Below are 21,703 nucleotides of genomic sequence, written 5' to 3'. Positions count from 1 at the left end.
TGTTCACATCAATACCGTTAAAATCCAATTTAACATGTGTGACGAGCACATAAGCCTTTCCACACGGTTTCTTAAATGATGTTTCCTTTTGTCTGGACATTGACTTTTTTCACTTTGTTACAGAGTTTAAATTCAAACTTGCTATATTTTGAAACCATATGATAAATGACTATTTTCTGTTCATATTCAGTAACTTTTTAAAAAAAAAAAATTTAAATTTGTTAAAGTGTTGCATTTTAAATTCAAAAATTTTCTAATAAAATGCTTTGATTTCTCTGCTACATATATACTTTTGCTAACGGAATGGCATTTTCTAAATTTCTTCTCCCTTTACATTCCACTCGAAATTATAATATTTAAGGATGAGCTTTTTTATTATGTAGTTCCCACTCATGAAAAGTTGTAAGCCTAACATTAGTACCATCAGAGGACTGAGGATTTTTTTATTCTATTTTTTTTATTAATTTTTATATTTTTTTATTCTGTTTTTTAATTTATTTATTACATAGTCTAGGAAGCTTTGCTCTAGAGACGAAACATGGAACTTTTCCCACCCACTTCAGTCATCCAGTAAGCAGGGCAGTGGTCTTACATTGGACAGTGAAATTCATCTCCCACCTAAAGACAATCATAAACATTCGTGTCCATGGAACGATATGAACCCATGACCTGCTGGTTGCAGAGTGGATATGCTAACCATTCAGACAACTAGGCTGGCAGAATCTGTCATTAATTTTGAGATTATAGAATTTCTCTAATCCATTTGAAGGGGGAGGAGAAAATATATTTTCCAGAGATTAAGTGCCATTTTGCATGATATTTTCATTTTGTGCCTGAAGATTTTCCATTGAAGCCTGAACCATCAACTTCTAGATGCCCCAACTTAGCTGTTAAGTATCATATGTTGAACTTGAATAGCCATTATTTTTAACTTGAAATGACAAGAAAATAATTAATTAACAAACCTGAAAACCAGAGAGAAAGATAAAAGCTAGAGCAATAAGGGAAATCGGCAGTTACATATTAATGTATAGATAAGTGAGTTCAATTAATGATACATAAAAATATAAGAGAATAAGGAGCTTGTGTAGCTCAGTGGATGTGGCGTTTGCACACCACCATGCTTGACCGCACGAAGGAAGACTTCTTGGTTTCGAATCTAGTTGGCAACTAGAAGAAATTTTTCTAAGCCTTTTTTCGACCGGTTCCAGAGTTAGTTGATCTCTGGCATGGGCAAGCAGGTTTTTTCTTCCTGGAAACTAAGAAAATCAACCACAGAACCCACGTTATTTCAGGCATTACATACGAGTGTTGGGGTTAGGGACCACGAGATGGCGGCACTTGTTGAGCCATCTCTCTTCAATGCGTGACGCTTAATTAGTGATAGCCTTGGGCCAGCTGTCTCTGATTGGTACCAGTGGGGATTGAACTGCCCACTCAGTCTCCATAAGTTAGGGCTAAACGACCTCGCCTACTCCCTATATGTGAGAATAAAAAGGCGTTAGCTTGTTTTTTTTTTTTTTTTTTTTTTTTTTTTGAAATAGAATAAATATACAAGATTATAACACAAAATATTTCATTTAAAAGTAAGCAAAGAGAAAAAATTATATATTAAATATTGTTAATGTAGATACCACAAAGGAAAGAAGTCAAAACCAGAAATAAAATTTTATGAAGGTCTACGAACTATATGAGATCAAATAAATAATAATAATTGGAGATTAAAACATGAATTGGTACTATAGTTATCTCAGATATGTGCCAAAGATTTAATACTAAAATTATTGATGAGTATGGTATATTGTGGGCATGGGACAAAGGATGTCAGTAAATGTGAAGTCATTCACGTCGATGTGATTAGATATCCAATGTCGTATTATATTGGTGGGATTAGGCTAGAAGAAACTGATGAGGCTAGGGATGTTGGAGTGTTAATAGATAGGAAGTTGAAGTTCAGGGGCCATGTGGCAAAGATTGCAAATACAACTCAAAAGATAATTGTAATGTTGAAACGAACATTCCCATGTCAAGATAAGGATGTTATTTTGCCTCTTTACAGAGGCTTGATAAGACCTCACTTGGACTATTGTGCGCAGGTCTGGTCTCCTGGTTTCCATTGTGATTCTGATATATTGGAGAGAGAGAGAGAGAGAGAGAGTACAAAGGAGAGTGTTAAAAATGATATCAAGATTGAGAATTTGTAGACTGCAGACACTAGCAAACAGGAGAAAGAGGGGAGATATGATTGAGACTTACATACTTTTGAAAGGATCTTACAGGATTTCAATTAATGGAATTTTTCAATTTATGGAGGGTGGGGAAAGGACGAGAGGGCATCCTTGGAAGCTGAGAATAAAGGCCACTAAGAAGGGGGGTGAGGGCTAGATTTTTCTCTCAGAGGCTGCATGATTGGAATGGATTGCCATTGGATGTTGTGAGTGCAAGCAGTGTGAATGAATTCAAGAATAAGTATGATAATTGGTGTGTGTAGTATGTGGCCTTCCTTGATGAGTCTTTGACTTCCTGGCGGTCTCTCTTAATAATAATAATAATGTTACAGTTAAATTAGCAAGAAAAGCATGGGGGGTGGGTGAGTACAAAAGTTAATTGAAGGTGCACATGAAGAAGAGGTAAGAAAATTAAAAAAAAAAAAAAGAAATTGAAATTTGCATTTAATACATATCTGCCTACAAGATAAAAATATCATTATATGATTATATATACAAAATAACAAACTATACAAAATAAAATGAATAGTAAAATAAGTAAAATTAAACTATTATACACGAATAACTATTCAAAAGAATTAGAATCATTTTTACAGTATTTAAAGAAGCTGGAGAATATATAAATTTAAAAGAAAGAACTAAGTTAAAGTATAAAGTAATAAAGATTTAAATAAATAAATAGCAAAGCTATTTTATCTAGGTGAGAAAATAATGACAATTATATAATAACATTTGAAATAAAAGAAGGATATTAAAAATATTCTTAAAGAACTAAGAAAAAAATAGAAAATCAGCATAGAGAATGAACTATTAAAATATAAATGGAAACAATTAACAGAAAAATTGTGATATTTTGAACTGTAATAATATTAAAAAAGACGACAAATCTAGAAAACATTTTACAGAATTAAAATTATGCACAAAAATAATCAGATAATAAATAATTTACTTGATTTATCTGATGAGCAACAAGAGTTCAAGAAAAAATAGATTGACAGCACATGCAATATTTATAAATAAAAATAAATCAGGTAATGTCTTTTATTTCCGTATAGGGAGTAGGTGCATTAAAATTCAGTTTAAAATAATAAATATACCAAAACACAGCAGAACTAATTAATGATACACAGAGAGAGAGAAAAAGTCCATCAAGGAATTTGACTAGGTGGCTCATTAAGTCTGACCGTGTTTTAATTAGTGATGGACAAAAATAATAAAAAGTAAACAAGAGGAAAAGTGTGGAATATAATTTAAAAATGAAAACTAATAATAATTGGATATGCTGATGATATTGTTTTACTAGAAGATGACTCACAAAGATAATTAAATACATTTAATAATGCAGTAGAAAAGAAAAATGTGAAGATATCAACAATAAAATAAAATTTATGACACTTTTCAGACAATCACAAGATGTAAATTAGAAATTTATGCAAAAGTAATTGAAAAGTTCAATAAAATAAAACATTCGAGAATATCATTAAATAACTGTGGCGTTACACAAAATGAAGTATATGAATGAGCAGTAAAACTAGTAGAATATATTTTTCTCTTCATTATCTTATCTGGAAGAATAATACGAGGAAACAAACCCATCTCTCTCTCTCTCTCCATCCAAGGATAGGTATAGTCCCCTGATAGGGGTTTATAAGCATTTTTAATATGGCTGGCTTATTATTCCTCTGTGAGGGCAAGTGTTATACAGTATGTGCATAGGTATATGTGTTTGATCATGGTATGCCTGTTTATTATTAAATAAACAGACCATTTATTACTATACTATTATTATTATTACCATTCTGGACCTCATTGTGGGAGGCAGGCCCACTGTCATACAGGGATACCACTCCTTAAATTAATTCATTGTCTGCACTCTGATCACCTACTCAGGCAGTGTATTCTGTGTACCACTCTCTATGCAAAAATCGTACTTTTCATTCTCTTACTTGCTGCTACGTTTTCCAACTTCCATGGTGGAAAAACTCTAGTTTTTGGAGGAGAAAACCTTGCCACTATGAGATAGCTAACTCACTTGCAATTGAATAGCACTTATAAAGGTTCTTTCTGTGCCCTAGATGAAATTCAAATGTGGATCTTTCCAAGTAGAGGCTTCCCAAACAAAAATAAGTCTTTAAAGGTATTATTAACCAATTATTACAGTAGGACATAAACAGGTGCATGTGAAAATTCAACAAAGAAATGAAACCTTCATGATGAAAACACTAAGAAAAGAATGCATAACAATAATAAACGAAATTAGAAATGCACAGATCAAAGAAAATTATAAAATACAACCAGTATATAATTGGATCTGAGAATGAAAAGAATGGAAAAAATTTTGAAGAGGACACTTTTTTGTTCATTTAGGCCTATATGAGGACAGATTCAGGAAATGTACTCTTCAGAGTTTAAGGAATAGATGAATGAGAGGAGAGATGACAGAAACAGTCTAGTAAGTAAGGTGTACTTATAGTATACATGCAGGTATGGGTATGTATATTAATGTACATCAAATCAAAATATTTTAAAGTCAATTAAATCCAACAAAAAAATAACATTTGAGATTGTAAAACAGTCAGTGATATTTATAAAGAAATATGCAGATCACATATAATAATAAAAACTGGAAAGTAAATAAAAATTGAATAAATTTCTTTATGTTATTTTATGTTATTTCTTTAGATATTAGAAAAAGGAGATGTTTGAATATCCCATCCAAGAGAAGTCTCTTTAAATCTAGTCTACCCAATTAATCATAAACTTTTAATTTTATAAGGTATTTTTTTCTATTCATTTTTGCTGGACTTGCTGGTTTAAATATTGTATATGTGAGTCTCTAGTTGGTATATGTACATATGAATGCAATATTTATTGTTATTTTGTCTATTGAATAAATGAATATTAAATAAGTATGAATGTATGCTTATAATGATTTAAATATATTTTTTTTATTCCTGCTAGGCACAGTATGGGGGTAATTTCAACAACGAAAAGTTTGGAGCTTTGTGATCAAGTGACTGCTTCACATTTTTGTAGGTGGGTTACTATAATAGAATGACCTCTTTTGGTAGCTTGAACAAAACTATGTAATTTGGGATATTTGATGGCATGCTTTTTATTTAATTAAATATAAATAAGTGAAAAAACTAATTGCTCAGAAGTTTGATTTCAGATTTATCACACAGGATCTAACTCACATGAAGTCAAGGATCTGTTTTTCTCAGTGGATTTGAAAGCAGGGATTATAGATTTGGGAATTATATTTTATCCTACTTTTTGTTTTTAGTTTAAAGTAAGAGATAAGAAAAGTTTGGTTGTACAGGATTGCACAGGCTGAGAAATGATGGAACACATGATAAATATTTTATAAACAACTGGAAAAATTCTTCTTGGCTTCTTCAGTTACAGGTGTAGGTGATTTGGAGACTTCTTGAAAAAAATTATTGTTAAGAATCTTCTCATGCCTTTTTTAACATTTTCATCCAAAACTCATCAAAGAAGCATTGCCTGCAGTAAAAGTCAGTAGGAGACAGTCACATATATCATATATGCAGATGATGTAGTAATTATAACAGATCATCATCATCATCGACAACCATGGGTCCAACGTCCGTTGTCTGATGCCATCTTGATATGATTCTTCCATTGCATTCTATTCTGTGCAAGATGACTCAGTTTGTGTATAGAGTTTCCACACCATTTGACAATGTCATCGCCCCATTCTCTGTTTGGTCTTCCTTTTTTGTTCTTTCCTTCAATCATTCCAAACAGCAGCATTTTTATTTTCCTCTTATCGTTCATTCTACATATATGGCCGAAGAGACGTAGTTTCCTTTTGATTATTTTTTGGATCAGGTTTTCTTTTGGTTGTATTCGTCTGTAGATTTCCTGATTGTTCACTTTCTGGATCCAGCTTACTCCCAAGATGTTTCTATAGCACTTCCTCTCAAATGCCAATATCGTCCTCTCAGATTCTCTCAGGAGTACCCAGGCCTCACATCCATAGAGCATGCTGCTGAAGATACAGGTTTCTACAATGCGCAGTTTAGTTTGCATCTTTATAGCTCAGCTCTTCCACATTTTGTCCATGGCTTTTAAAATAGTTGTTGCTCTGACTATTCTAATTTTTATCTCTTTTTTTGGAGTCCAAGTCATGCGTTATGTGGCATCCAAGATATGTGAAGTGTTCCACATTTTCCAGTTGAAATCTGTCTATCGTAACTCTGTTCAGTAACTCCTGTTGTCCAAATATCATTGTTTTAGTTTTTTCAAAGTTGACATTTAGTCCATATCTTTTTCCTTCTGTGTATAGTGTTTGTAATGTCTGTTCCAGCCTTGCTGCATCTTCTTCAATCAGGATGATGTCATCTGCAAAGCAGAGGTAGTTTATTCTCATGCCATTTATTGAAATGGCTCCACCTTCTTCTTTAATCTTATGTAGTGTTCTTCCCAGATGATTGGTGATATTGGGTCCTCTTGTCTTGTGCCTTGACTAGTGGCAAACCAATCTCCAGTCACACCTGCTATCCTGATTTTTGCTTGTGTTCGACTGTTTATATCTTTCAAGCAGGCAGATCAATTTATTGTCCACACCATAGGAATCCAAGACAGCCCATGTTATATTTTGGTCAATATTATTAAATGCTTTTTGAAAGGCCACGAAACAGCAGTATATATTTTTGTTCTTTCTTCGAGCTTTCTCTGCTATTAGTCTTAATGCGAGTGTTTGTTGCACTGTACTTCGATCTTTTTGAAATCCGGCTTGCTCATCAGGAAGATGTGCCTCCATATGATCCTTCAGGCATTCTGTTAGTATATTCATCAGCATGTTTATATCGACTGTTTATATCTTTCAAGCAGGCAGATCAATTTATTGTCCACACCATAGGAATCCAAGACAGCCCATGTTATATTTTGGTCAATATTATTAAATGCTTTTTGAAAGTCCACGAAACAGCAGTATATATTTTTGTTCTTTCTTCAAGCTTTCTCTGCTATTAGTTTTAATGCGAGTGTTTGTTGCACTGTACTTCGATCTTTTTGAAATCCGGCTTGCTCATCAGGAAGATGTGCCTCCATATGATCCTTCAGGCATTCTGTTAGTATATTCATCAGCACTTTGCCAAGATGACTCATTAATGCAATAATTCTGTAATTGGTGCATTCTAAAGTACTACCTTTCTTATGAAGAACAACCAAGACCGATTTTTTCCATTCTTTGGGGGGGCATACCCTGATCTCCATATTTCATTACACAGCTTATGCATAAATTCAAGTAAAACAAAGATTATGAAAATTGAAAGTCATTTGGTAGATAAACAGATAACACTTAATCAGGAAACCATAGAGCAAGTTAATAGTTTTAATTACCTAGGATCATATTTAATTTCAAATTTAATGACATAGCAACAATAAAACACACTCACCATAACACGTTCAATGATAAATAAATTTAATAAGATTTGGAAAAACAACAAAATCCCTACAACTCTAAAATTAAAATTATATGAAAGTATAATACTACCAACAGCTCTCTATGGGGCAGAAACTTGGACCTTATAAAAAGAAGCAGAGAGGAAACTGTTGGCTTTTGAAATGAAATGCTTCAGGAAAATCAGCAGAACATAAGACTAATACATAAGTGTTGCAAGATTTGAATATCCCTCATCAACAATTTTTAACACAGTTAAAAAGCATCAACTACGTTGGTTTGGTCACGTTGTGTGAAAGAAACAGGACAAACTTCTTCACCTGGTATTTGAGAGCACTATGGAGGGTACAAGTCACAGGGGAAAACCAAGATTAATGGCATTAAGTCCTTAGAACTTCACTGGACTTTCAAAGCCAAAATGAAACCTTTCAGTTCTATATTTTAGCCTTCTATTATATTTACATATAGTGATTTATAGGTTAGCATTGTTAGTTGAAATAATGCGAGTTACAAATCTGCATAACTCGATTCGGTGTAAGTCAAGGACCTATTATATACATACTGCTTGAAAAGAAGTCAACACCATAATGAGAGGAACAAACAGCTATGATGCTGACCTTAATAAGATGTAGGACCTCCTTTTACTGTGATGACTATAGCAATCCTGTGGGACATACTTTGCACAAGTGTACGATAGCAATTAATGGGCATTTTACACCATTCTTCCTGTTGGCATGTAATGAGATCCTGTACTGTTGTGGGGTGGATGTCCCTTGACCTCACCCAACACTCCAGTTCATCCCCTAGATATTCATTAGAGTTGAGATCAGAGCTCTGGTGACGTTCATGTCCACAAATCCACAGTTACAAGCTTTATGACACAGTGCATTGTCTTGCTGAAAGAGACGATGGTCAGTTCCATAGAAATGCCACAAAGTAGGAAGTATTGCATTATCCGTAATGTTCAGATACCTCTTGGAGTTCAGTGTTCATGGAACCACAAACAGAGAACCAAGGCAAAACCATGAAAAACAGAACCCTACCATCTCATTGCCACCTCTAATTTCATAGTTGGAGTTATACCCTCTGGTAAGTAATGTTTATTCAGCAACTGCCACACTTGCACCCGTTCATCTGCTCAGTAGAGGGTGTAGCATGATTCGTCACTCTGTAACACAGTTTTTCAAGCTTCCATGTCCCAGTGCGCTACATGCTTTTTGCACCACTGCATGTTGGTTTGAGTAATGTGGGGCTTGCATATTGTGGCTCTATCATAGAAACCCATGTTGTGAGTCCTTTTTGTGCAGATTCATGTTCCAGTCAATGCCTGGAACTCCACATTCAATGTGTTGGCCAAGGAATGGCAGTTTTTACATATTATCCTTTGTAGCACCCTACTGTTATATTCAGTGAGTGTGGTGGGTCATGCACTGTGGGTGACAGTTATTGCAGTTGAATTCTTGCACTTCCATCTCAATATGGTATCACTGATTATTGACCTTGGATAGCCAAATTTGTCAACAATTTGCTGAACAGATAGGCCTATAACATCAACATGACATCCTATCACAATGCCTCTTTCAAACTCCGTCAGTTCCCTTCTTGCAGCCATTTCACCTGAACACGATTGCACTGATGTGGGAGGACATCATATTCCTCCAATTTATACTGGCTACAAACATGTGACTTGTTACATGGCTGTACCTTGCCCATGGTAACATCTATTGACTTCTTTCCAAGCAGTGTGTGTGTGTGTATTTTTTTTTTTTAATTTCTTTAAACTTTTGTACATACATATTTATAAATAAACTCATAACAACAATACCAGTACTAAATTAGATTTCTTTCTTAACTCTAGATAAATCCTATGCTTTCGTTATCCATTACTAAAGACCATTCCATACATTTTCACTCTCTACAGTAAAAATTGAATTGTATATATTTTTCACTGTCTTTTTTCAACCAAGTGCAGATAACTTGTAAATTGCATTTAAATTTCCTCTCTTTTTGTCTGTCTCTCTTCATTCAGATAAATTCTAGAAATTTCAACTAATCAACTATCCTCATAACTCATGATACAGTTCTCCATCCATGCATATAGTGATTCATTTCTGGATAACTTGGATTCTCTGCACACCCATTAAAACTCTGTCATGTTAAGTTGTGATCCATAATACAATATTGGTCTGACTTGTATAATGGTATCCTAATTTCCTTTCTCTTACAGGTGAAAATTCTTTTAATTAAATCTACATCTAGTGAGCTTTACAAGTATTATCAGCACCATTCCAGAGCATAAATAAACCTATCAACCAACATACTCAGATGATTATAACTATTAACTCTTTCTAAAGCTTGTCCATTCAGCTTATATTTTTTAAATGTTACCCTCTTATGAAATGCATATGTTCATGTATTTGCATTTGTTTATTATTCCACTCTGCCTATCTTTTAAGATAATTCTAAAGAGGTGGGTCAGTCACCTGAACAGTCGATTACTTGATCCAGCTTCACTAATCATTAAAGACATAAATTTTGCTATTTGATATTTGAACATAAATTATTTATGAGTATATTAAACAAGGGCCTTAACTACCTGACTTTTAGAAGACTCCCCTAAACACTAATTACTATCATATGGTTCTGCCATTTTTCTACCCATCTCACTATCTGATCACTAATACCTATTTAATCAATCAGGTTCTTATGTGATACACTATCAGAGGCTTGCTGAAATCCAAATAAATTGCATCACAACCATATATACTAGACATATTTTTAGAAACTTCCACAGCTTACACATTTAAAAAATAAAAAGTAAAAAATTAAGTGGGTTTGTCATAGTCAGTCTCCCCTTAATGTCACTATGTACATCTTGTCAAGCAAGTGATCCTATCAAGGATATTTTGGATATTATTTGTAATTAGCCACCCCTGGAATAAATGAGTGCAAGTAAGCAATGACCATGAACAGCTGGGTGCAGTTTCCCAGATTTCGAAACTGAGTAGGCTGGTAATGATATGATGCAAGAGTAACTGTGGGCCCAAAGGGATGTCAAAATGTATGTACTTGAATGCTAGAAGAATCAAAAATAAAGAGGAGTTTTTGATATTAGTAAACTCAACTTGGCCAAAAATTATTGGCATCACTGAGATCTGGTTGACAGAGAATGATTATGATTACAGGGAGTGAATGTAAGGGATGTTATATTTTTAAAGACAATAGAGAGAATAGGACAGGATGAGGGGTATTATTAATTATAGCTGAAGAACTTTAGCCAACAAAAATAGAAGGTAAGGTGGAGTGTAGATCTGATCGAGATTCATTTGAAGCTGTCTGGTGAGATAAAGGCCAAAAAGACAAAATATATTGTTGATTTCTGCTATAGACCCAGGGATCCAGAGGAAGATGTGGATGCCATGCATTGGCAGATTAGCACAATAAATACAGACCAAGCAATTATCATGGGAGACTTCAACTATGGGGATATAGATTTGAAGGAGGAAAGGGCACATGGCAAAATGGAATTCATACAGTTTCTAAGGGATAATTACCTGAAGCAGCATATAGTGAAGGGGACTAGGGATTTGATAGTGTTGGATCTGGTAATAGCATCAGAAGATCTGTGTATAGCTACAAGTGAATTTCCTCAGATTGGGGAAAGTGACCATGTAGTCTTATTTTGGGAGGTTGCTCAACATGTGGAATTCTCAGTTAAGAAAGGATTTATGTAGAACTTCAAAGCTAGCAATTATGACAAACTTATGTGGCATCTTGGAGCAGTGCCATGGCATAAGAAACTACAAGTGAATGAATGTCAGTAGTGCATGGGAAGGGATTGTTTGCGAACAGTAGTGTCACTGCATACTCAATGTCAGGAGGATAAACAGGGTAGGGATTAAGTGGATGATTAGCAATATAAGAAGCTGCAAGAAAAGAAAATATTGTGGAAGGGATATAAACAGAAAGGTGGTTAACATGCTCATGAACAATACAAAGCACAGGCAAGAAAAGTGACTAGTATGGTAAGGAATGCTAAATCTGATTATGATAGAAAATTAGCTAAGAAGGCCAAAGTAAATCCAAAAGATTTTCTACTATGTAGCAAGTAAGAGAAAGAAGATTATGGAAGGATAACTTTACACACACTGCTGATGGTAGTAAAGTGACAGGAGCAGAAGAAATAGTTGAATTACTAAGTGATCACTTTACAATGGTGTATCATCCATTGGTGACTTTGCAGTTACTGATGTGAGAATTGAGGTGGATGAACTGGAGGTACTCAGCATACTGAAACATTTCAATGTGAATACAGCAGCGGGACCTATTGGTATGTCTGCTTGTGTGCCACTAGAATGTGCAAATGAACTGGTAGTGCCTCTAATGAAGTTGAGGATTATTTTTCTGAAATAATAATAAAATATTTTCCATTCTTTTAATTCTAAATGGTGATCATCATTCATTACAGTCTTTTGGATCATACACCTGTTTGGAAAGATACCTGTTCCTTACATCACACCAAAACCTTATATAAGCACAAATTTACAGAATCCTGTGAAATTCCAATCAAATACCCTAATCTCATTAAAAAAAACTCTAAAAATTTCAAGAATATGGATGGCACATATTTGACCTATATAATTCTCTTTTTTTTTTCAAACAGGTCATAATAATTAGGAGTATTCCAGAACATTAGTCATAATTTGTTAATAAGAAACCTCAGCCCTTTTTTTAAATACTGATTAGGTTACCACTAATGCTGTATCATTAAAGGTTAACAAGAATTTGACTTCTGGTGATGTCTGTAGCTATGATGTAGTTTTTTTTTCGTCCACCAGAGGTCAAGCCAGTAGAGTAATGGTTGACCAAATTAGTGTTACTTTTGCATGCCGTTTGGATCACAATATAACTTGTTTCTCTCTCTCTCTCTCTCTCTCTCTCTCTCTCTCTCTCTCTCTCTCTCTCTCTCTCTCTCTCTCTCTCTCTCTGTGTGTGTGTGTGTGTGTGTGTGTGTGTGTGTGTGTGTGTGTGTGTGTGTGTGTGTGTGTGTGTGTGTGTGTGTGTGTACACTTTAGATGATAATCTTAATATGAAGGTCAAAACATATGGAAATTAAAGGTATTACTTTTTTTAACATAGTAATGGTAGTTTCCATAATTTTACCATAATGAATAATAAAATATTTTAATCTTTCATTTACTGTTGTTATAAATTTTATATTATTTGAAAATTAATCAGCTTGTGTTAAGTTTAAAAATCTTGCTGACATATCACCATTGTAAAATATGAAATTTTGTTTATCTGCAGAAGACGTCTGCCTGTTATTATGGTGCGAAATCACATGGCTCAAGACGTGAAGACAGCAACACAGTTTGTCGAGCATGGACGTATCCTTTTCCTTCTGTTCTCTAGATGTAGTTATTTTATTAAATGTTTACATTTTTGTTAATGATTTTAGGCATATGACCAATTTAACTTTACTTTCTTATTTGTTCAGTCCTGTATGCATCTTTATGGCTGAAAGAAAGCCTTTTCTTTTGCTAATTATATATTTTCTATATCAATTACAAAGTCCTTACAATAGCACGTTATGCAGTCAGGTTATGTCATTCTATAATTTCCTTCCTGAAATTATATAATGACATAATCTGATTATTTTTCAAATTTGAATTGAATTCTGTTTATCATATATTGAATCAGTCTCCATCACAGTACAAATTTTCTCATGTCTTAAGAAGGCTACAGTCATCTCAGATTGTTTTTCCACGTTTCACTTTAATAAATGAAGACCAAAGTGTTTTTTATTTTAATACCTTAGACTCTTGAGTGATAGCACATCCATACGAAACCTTTTTGTCATCTGAATATTTTGACCTTAATTACCAAACAGATGTCCGTGTTGGTCCAGAAGTAATAACAGATCCAGCATATTTAGTTAACAGAAGTTTAGAAGATTTTGTAACCTGGGTTAATACATCAGCTATTAGAAAACATGTAATGAAGTACAATGAAATGGTAAGATTTTAGTTGACTATATCTATATATATAAAATATAATACAGTAAAACTTGTTGAAAGTGGAATTGCAAGGGACTGAATATATTTTCCACATTGGCCAAGTTTCTGCATTATACAAATTTGCAAAAAAAAAAGTTTTAAATCCATTAAAATCATTACATGGTACATACCTGTTTATGAGTGAAAATTGGCAGTGCTGGCTCTTGTAAGTAGGTGATACTTGTAGACCTATGTTATTAAAATAATAGTAATAATAATAATAACACATTATTAAAGTACTGTATTAATGCTCTATTACACTGCACATTACGCGTTTCCAATATACAACTCGTTGAGATTTCTTCCACAGATCCGTCAAAGAAACTTGTTTCCACTTTTTTGTGATCATGTCTTTTTGAATGCAGTTCTTAACTGTATACAAAGTTCAAGAAGGCTGGAAGAGTTTGAATCAATTACATGCATTACTTCACTGATGCAATGAAGGGCCTGTTCATGCGTACGAATTTTCATTGAAATATCCTGTTCTCCTGCTGCTTCTTCTCCTCCTCCTCCACATCTTTGTTTTGTGTATTTCTTACCATTAGTAGAGCTATGGCATATTCAAAGTTGTAATGTGTGGCTAGATGGTCATCACTCCGAACAAAGTTCTCTATATCACAGGAAAGTTCTTTTCCTCGGCAGAAATTGGATATTGCAGCATTGTTTTCACTTGCCTCCTCCAAATTATCTGCCACATCACTTTCCTTCAACACAGCTTTAGCAAAACACTTTTTTTACTGTTTCTGCTTTAATTTTCTTCACTGCCAACCCAATCCAATTCACAGCATTCAGAACCAATACAGATCTTGCTAATGCACAAGAGCTATTGGCTTCTTCTACATTCAGAATCAAAGACTGCATCAGAAATCGTCTGTAGTGTGATTTGATATAATATATCCACTTGTTGCATTTTCTGGGAACCAGGCGATTTTCACATTTGAAATTATTACCTTTGGGTCGCAGGTAGCATTGTCAAGAAAAAGGATGACATTTCTCTTTTCCTTCTTCATTTTTGCATTAAAAATGTTTAACCACTCTTCCGTCATAGCTGCAGTCATCCAAGCTTTTTTATTGTTTCTCCAAATCACTGGTAAATTATTAATTTTCAGGTTCTTGAAACATCTTGGTTTTGCTGCTTTTCCCATCACGTGAGGCTTTTCCATTTCTCCCAATATATTCCTGCACATAACACTGTAAGTCTTTCTTTGGACATTTTGTCCCCGGTAGTACACTTTTCTCCCTTAACCACAAGTGATTTTGTTGTTAAAGCCAGAAAAAACAATCCCGTTTCGTCTGCATTGTAATGTTTTTAGGTTCATATGGTGAAATCAATTCTAGCAGTTTTGGTTTCCACTCACTCACTACACTTTCATCCACATCTCTAGATTCCCCACAGACTTCATTCCACACAATATTGTGCCTCTTCTTAAACCCACCCTGTAGATGCCTTAAACTGATCATTATCGAGAGATTTGGTTACTGCGAGAGCTTCACTTTGGATCATTGGACCAGATATGTGAATGTTTTATGATCTTGCATTCATGAATCACTCCCACACTACCTCATTGATTTCCTCATTGCCAGTTACCTTTGCCTTCATCTTCATTTGACCATTTCCTTGGAGCCATTTGTTCATCATTATTTTATACTTTTGTTTAAGTGTGTTTGTGTATACTTATGTTTTGCCATACTTAAATCACATCATTATTTCCTGTACCGAGAGTTTATCCTTTTCTTTAGCTTCACTGACTTTGACTTTTTCGTTTAGTAACAATGCCACGTATGATTTAGCCATGATGCAAAAAATGAATTGATCAGTTTGTTGAAATTCATCATCATTATCATCATCATCAAATTCCTGACATGTACCTTCAAATGGTATACAGGATATGATAGTACTACATGAAAAATTTACATCATTACTAACTTCCTATCTACAATTTTCCTCCAAATCAGTCTGTTACTTGTCAAGACTCCAACATTATCAGATCTTATATTTCTATCATCTAACGCACTTTGTACCGTATCAATCCACCTATATCTTGGTCTTCCTCTGGGTCGTTTTGCTGCCAACCTGGCAGAGAACACTTCTTTTGCTAATCTTTCCTCGCCCATTCTGTTTAAGTGAACATACCACCTGAGATTAGCTCTGCTAATGCATTCCTGGATGCTGACAATGTCAAGTTCTTTCCTAATATCCTCGTTTTTAATATGATATTGCCATTGATGCCATCTGTTCATGCCTATTCTTTCTCAGGACTCTCATATCTGCGGTCTCTAGTCTTTGGTCAAGTGTTTTACTTCTGACCCAGCTCTCAGATCCATAAGTTAAAACTGGTTTGAACACTCTCTTGTATACAGCTAATTTAGTGTTCCGACTAGTTTCTCTCTTGTTCCATATGAATTTATTCAATTGACTTCCCACCATACCAGCTTTGCTGATTCTGTTGTCTATTTCTATATTTAATTTACCATCTTCACTAAAAATCGTGCCTAAGTAGCTGAAACGTTTTACTTGTTCCACAGGTTCTCCATTCACAACACAGTTGACATTTTCAATGATTCTGCCTATTTTCATTGTCTTTGTCTTTTTATTGCTGACCTTCATACCATATCTATTACAACAGCTATTCAATTTAGTCAGAGAATCTTGCAGACTTGTAGCAGATTTATTTAGAAGTATAACATCGTCCACATAAAGCAAAGAGCTCACATTAACATCTCCAATTCTGATATGTTTAATACCAATTTCTTTCATAATGTGATCGATATAGATAATGTACATCCTTGTCTCACACCAGATTTAGCATTAAACCATCTTCCTGTACTTTCTTCAATTCTAACTGCTGACTTACAACTCAAATAAAGATTAAGTATTGCTTGATATAATGCCCCATTGACACCATATAACTGTAGCATATTAAATAGCTTCGCTCTTGGCACCTTGTCATATGCCTTTTCCAGATCAACAAAACTTAAATACAGATCTTTGTTATATTCCTATGCATTTCAACTATTTGTTGTAAAGTGAAGATCTGATCCTGACAGCCTCTATTTGGCCTGAATCCAGCTTGTTCTTCACCAAGCTTTTCTTCCACAATTCTTCTCAATCATTTCTCAAATATACTTGCATAAATCTTGCCAGGAACACTCAGCAGGGAAATACCTCTGTAATTCTCACATTCAGTTTTATTTCCCTTTTTATATATGGGTACTATGAGAGCTCTACTCCAATCATCGGGAATTCGTCACTCTATTCAGGCCTACTGAACTATGAAGTGTAACACTGAAAGACTTCTATACCACCATACTTCAGCATTTCTGGTCGAAAATCATCTACTCCTGCTGCCTTTCCACATTTCAGGCTTTTGATGGCTTTTTCTACTTCAACTATGTATATGTATTCCTGACTACATGCCTGGTCAATGTCTTTTACCACTGTGCTATCACTGGTTGTTTCATTTAGCAATTTTTCGAAGTAATTACTCCATACTTCAAGGATATCTTTTTCTCCCGTTTTCATCTTTTACAGCACTCTTTCCTCCATTTCTCAGCTTCTTCAACAACCTCCAGAATATCTTACCACCTTCTTGATATTTATTTTCTATGTTCTTGCCAAAGTCCTCCCATGACTTTTGTTTAGCTAGTTTTACACAGTGTTTAGTTTTCTTACATTTGTCTCTGTATTCTCTAAGAGCAAAAGCTGACTTACTTGCCAGGAACTTTTGATATGCTTTCTTCTTTTCCTGCACTGCCTCTTTAACTATCTGTGTCCACCATGGAGTTCTGATTTTTCTATCCTTGCAGATAACCTCACCATATGCCTCTCTGGCTGAATCAATCAGGGTTTTCTTCAAGACTTGCCACTGAATCTCCAAGGTTTGGTTCCTGTTCTCAAACTCTTTCATTTTTTCTTCAATAATCTTTTATTTTAGTCTACAGTTCACATCTGAGAGCTGCTCAACTTTTATTCGCTTTAAAACTTTCTTACATGTTACTCTTTTCAATATGAAATTCAATTTTATCCTGCTCAAGACTAAATAGTGATCACTTCCAATTTCAAATACTCTGTACACTCTGGTGTCCTGCACCAGGGAGGAAACATCACTATCAACAATGACATAGTCAATGTGACTTTTCTTATTCCTTGCCTCTTCTCTCCATGTGAATTTGTGCACATTTTTATGTTTTAACATGGTGTTAGTAATAACAAGTCCATGTCCTGAGCAGAAATCCAACAAGTATTTGCCATTATTATTATTAGCTTTGCTCTTTTCTCCAAATTTTCCCAAAATATTTTTGTATGTCTGACAATCATTTCCTACTCTGCTATTTAGATCCCCAACAAGGACCAACTTTTCCTTTTTCATTGTGTCAGTTGCTTTCTCTAAAGCATCAAAAAATTATTCCACTTCTACCTTTGTAGAACTTTCTGTGGGACCATAGGAACAAGTAAGTCTCATTGTCCAATTCCCCATTCTGATATTTGCCCACATCACTCTACTTGAGACTGCCTGCCATTCAAGAAGGTTAGCCTCATTTTGTGTTGAATACACTAGCTACTCCCTGGTGGACACAGGAAGTTAAAGAGGCAGTGAAGGAAAAGAAGAAAGCATATCAAAAGTTCCTGTCAAATAAGTCAGCTTGTGCTCTTAGAGAATATAGAGACAAATGCAAAAATGCTAAACACTGTGTAAAACTAGCTAAACAAAAGTCATGGGAGGATTTTGGCAAGAATATAGAAAATAAATATCAAGAAGGTGGCAAAATATTCTGGAGACTGTTGAAGAAGCTTAGGAATGGAGGAAAGAGTGCTGTAAAAGGAGTTAGAGATGATAAAGGTGACATGAAAACTGGAGAAAAAGATATCCTTGAAGTATGGAGTAATTACTTTGATAACCTGCTAAACGAAACAAGCAGTGATGACAGCACAGTGATAAAAAACACTGACCAGGCATGCAATCAAGAATACATATCCATAGTGGAAGTAGAAAAAGCCATCAAAGGCTTGAAATGTGGAAAGGCAGCAGGAGTAGATGATATTCGACCAGAAATGTTGAAGTATGGTGGTATAAGAGTCTTACAGTGGTTGCACTGCATAGTTCAGAAAGCCTGGACAGAGAGACGAATTCCCGATGATTGTAGTAGAGCTCTCATTGCACCTATATATAAAAAGGGAAATAAAACTGAATGTGAGAATTACAGAGGTATTTCCCTACTATGTGTTCCTGGCAAGATCTATGCAAGTATACTTGAGAAACGATTGAGAAGAATTGTGGAAGAAAAGCTTGGTGAAGAACAAGCTGGATTCAGGCCAAACAGAGGCTGTCAGGATCAGATCTTCACTTTACGACAAATAGTCGAGAAAGCATGGGAATATAACAAAGATCTGTGTTTAAGTTTTGTCGATTTGGAAAAGGCATATGATAAGGTGCCAAGAGAGAGAAGCTATTCAATACGCTGCAGTTATATGGTGTCAATGGGGCATTATATCAAGCAATACTTAGTCTTTATTTGAGTTGTAAGTTAGCAGTTAGAATTGAAGGAAGTACAGGAAGATGGTTTAATGTTAAATCTGGTGTGAGACAAGGATGTACATTATCCCCTCTGTTATTCATTATCTATATGGATCACATTATGAAGGAAAGTGGTATTAAACATGATATCAAAATTGGAGATGTTAATGTCAGCTCTTTGCTTTATGCGGATGATGTTATACTTCTCAATAAATCCGCTACAAGTCTGCAAGATTCTCTGACTAAATTGAATAGCTGTTGTAATAGCTATGGTAAGAAGGTTAGCAATAAAAAGACAAAGACAATGAAAATAGGCAGAATCATTGAAAATGTCAACTGTGTTGTGAATGGACAACCTGTGGAACAAGAAACATTTCAGCTACTTAGGCACGATTTTTAGTGAAGATGGTAAATTAAATAGGGAAATAGACAACAGAATCAATATAGCTGATATGGTAGGAAGTCAATTGAATAAATTCATATGGAATAAGAGAGAAATTAGTCGGAACACTAAATTAGCTGTATACAAGACAGTGTTCAACCAGTTTTAACTTATGGATCTGAGAGCTGGGTCAGAAGTAAAACACTTGACTAAAGACTAGAGACTGCAGATATGAGAGTCATGAGAAAGATTATAGGCGTGAACAGATGGCATCAATGGCAATATCATATTAAAAATGAAGATATTAGGAAAGAACTTGACATTGTCAGCATCCAGGAATGCGTTAGCAGAGCTAACCTCAGGTGATATGGTCACTTAAACAGAATGGGCAAGGAAAGATTAGCCAAACAAGTGTTCTCTGCCAGATTGGCAGCAAAACGACCCAGAGGAAGACCAAGATATAGGTGGATTGATACGGTACAAAGTGCCTTAGATGATAGAAATATAAGATCTGATAATGCTGGAGTCTTGACAAGTAACAGACTGATTTGGAGGAAAATTGTAGATAAGAAGTTAGTAATGATATAATTTTTTCATGTAGTACTATCATATCCTGTACACCCCTTGTGGGTACATGGCAGGAATTTGATGATGATACTATAGCTACTCCTTCTTTTCCTTGATTGTCATTGCCTGAATATAACATTTTGTATTTATTGCTCAGAAAGATCTCATCAGTTTTTGTTCTTTTTGTTGAAATTCAGGTTACTGAAATGTTTACACTTACTGGAAACTGACCAACAATAATTCTCAAACGAAACAGTAAAAGCACACAAGTGCCAAAATCTAATAAATTCAGGTGTATTTTTAAAACACTTTCTGCTTTATACAAATAATTTTTAATAAATTCTTCAAATATTGCTTTCCGTTTCCGTGTTGGGCATATTCCGCATTATACAAAATAAATAACACTGCCTATTCTTCTGGCTGGGACTATATAATTTGTAAACATTGAGCAAGTTTCTGCCTTGGACACTGTATTACTGAAAATAAATGTATGCATTTAATTCTCACTATTGTAAACTTGTAGAGACCAAAGAAAGTTTGTTATAGTGGAAGTCTGGGACTCTTTTGATAGTTTACTATAGTGAGCAACTTTGCTATAATGTATCTGCTGTAGTGCGAGTCAAGAGTGTTTGGTTTTGCTTTAAATTAATTTTTAAATGCTTGCTTTGCAAATTAAATAAATATTCTATATGGATTTTTCTTGGGCAGCATTTCTGAATTTTAGGCTTCTTGAATTGCTTCTCTTACTCAGTTCTTTCCACTTCTTTTTATCAAGTATGATTAAACAGTTTTTTAATCAGTCTTGAGTTAGCATTTGTGAAAGATTGACGGCTTCTAGTGTCATGGACAGGTAAAAGTTAGATAGAAAGGGGAACTTTATTTCTGTTTTCTTTGAATTATTTCAGATTATAGTTGGGAAGCACTACAAGTAGCACATTTCACAGGAGGGTAAGAGAAGGGTTGAATAAAGAGGAAGAATAGCTAGCTAGAATGGTGAGTTTGTAGCTAATCTGTAAATTAGTGATGACTGATTGCAGCTTGAGCATTTATAATATCTGAAGGAGTGAGAAAACTATAGATGCAAACGTTGATGAACATTGTCTGTTTAAGAATCAGTAAAAATGGCACAGTCTTGAGTTAGTGCGCGTGCACTCTCTCTCTCTCTCTCTCTCTCAGAAAGTGGAAAATTCTTATGGAAAGCAAGGCTAAAATTGTCTAGATTGATGTTATTTTAATTGTGTGTGTAAAGTACCCCAGACTTTAGCCAAACCTACTAGCAATTGGCTAGTAAGTTTCGCCTCTGCAGAAGCTTTCTTTAATAAGTGATTGAATTTTTGGTTGTTGGATTGTAGTAGCTTTTGTTTTTCTTCCATAAGATTCTCCTTGTAGTATTTCCTTTGTGCTTTGACTGATAAAACCATTTGTGTGGTTTTATCAAAAAAATTTATATCTGATGTTGAATAATTCTTTTCTTTCTTGAATATTCACTCTGGTCAAAATAAGGATAATTGAAGAGTCTTAGA

At 34.5% G+C, this 21,703-nt stretch overlaps 1 protein-coding gene across 1 annotated transcript in view; it reads left to right on the top strand.

Moving 5' to 3' along the window:
• The window catches only part of LOC150103768 (U3 small nucleolar ribonucleoprotein IMP3), a 157,185-nt gene that overhangs the window by 120,004 nt on the left and 15,478 nt on the right, over positions 1 to 21,703 (top strand). Inside the window, exons 3-5 of the mRNA XM_090396752.1 lie at positions 5,190 to 5,264; positions 12,967 to 13,046; positions 13,550 to 13,674. Coding sequence (XP_090252878.1) covers positions 5,190 to 5,264; positions 12,967 to 13,046; positions 13,550 to 13,674 — 280 coding nt within the window. The remainder of the gene's footprint in view (positions 1 to 5,189; positions 5,265 to 12,966; positions 13,047 to 13,549; positions 13,675 to 21,703) is intronic.

Source organism: Typopeltis vanoorti, chromosome 8 (genome assembly GCF_054136105.1).
Source record: "Typopeltis vanoorti isolate ZY-2024b chromosome 8, IOZ_Tvanoo_1.0, whole genome shotgun sequence".
Classification (NCBI taxonomy): Eukaryota; Metazoa; Arthropoda; class Arachnida; order Uropygi; family Thelyphonidae; genus Typopeltis; species Typopeltis vanoorti.
The sequence above is the reverse complement of the archived record's forward strand: the minus strand, read 5'-3'. Positions and strand labels throughout refer to the sequence as shown.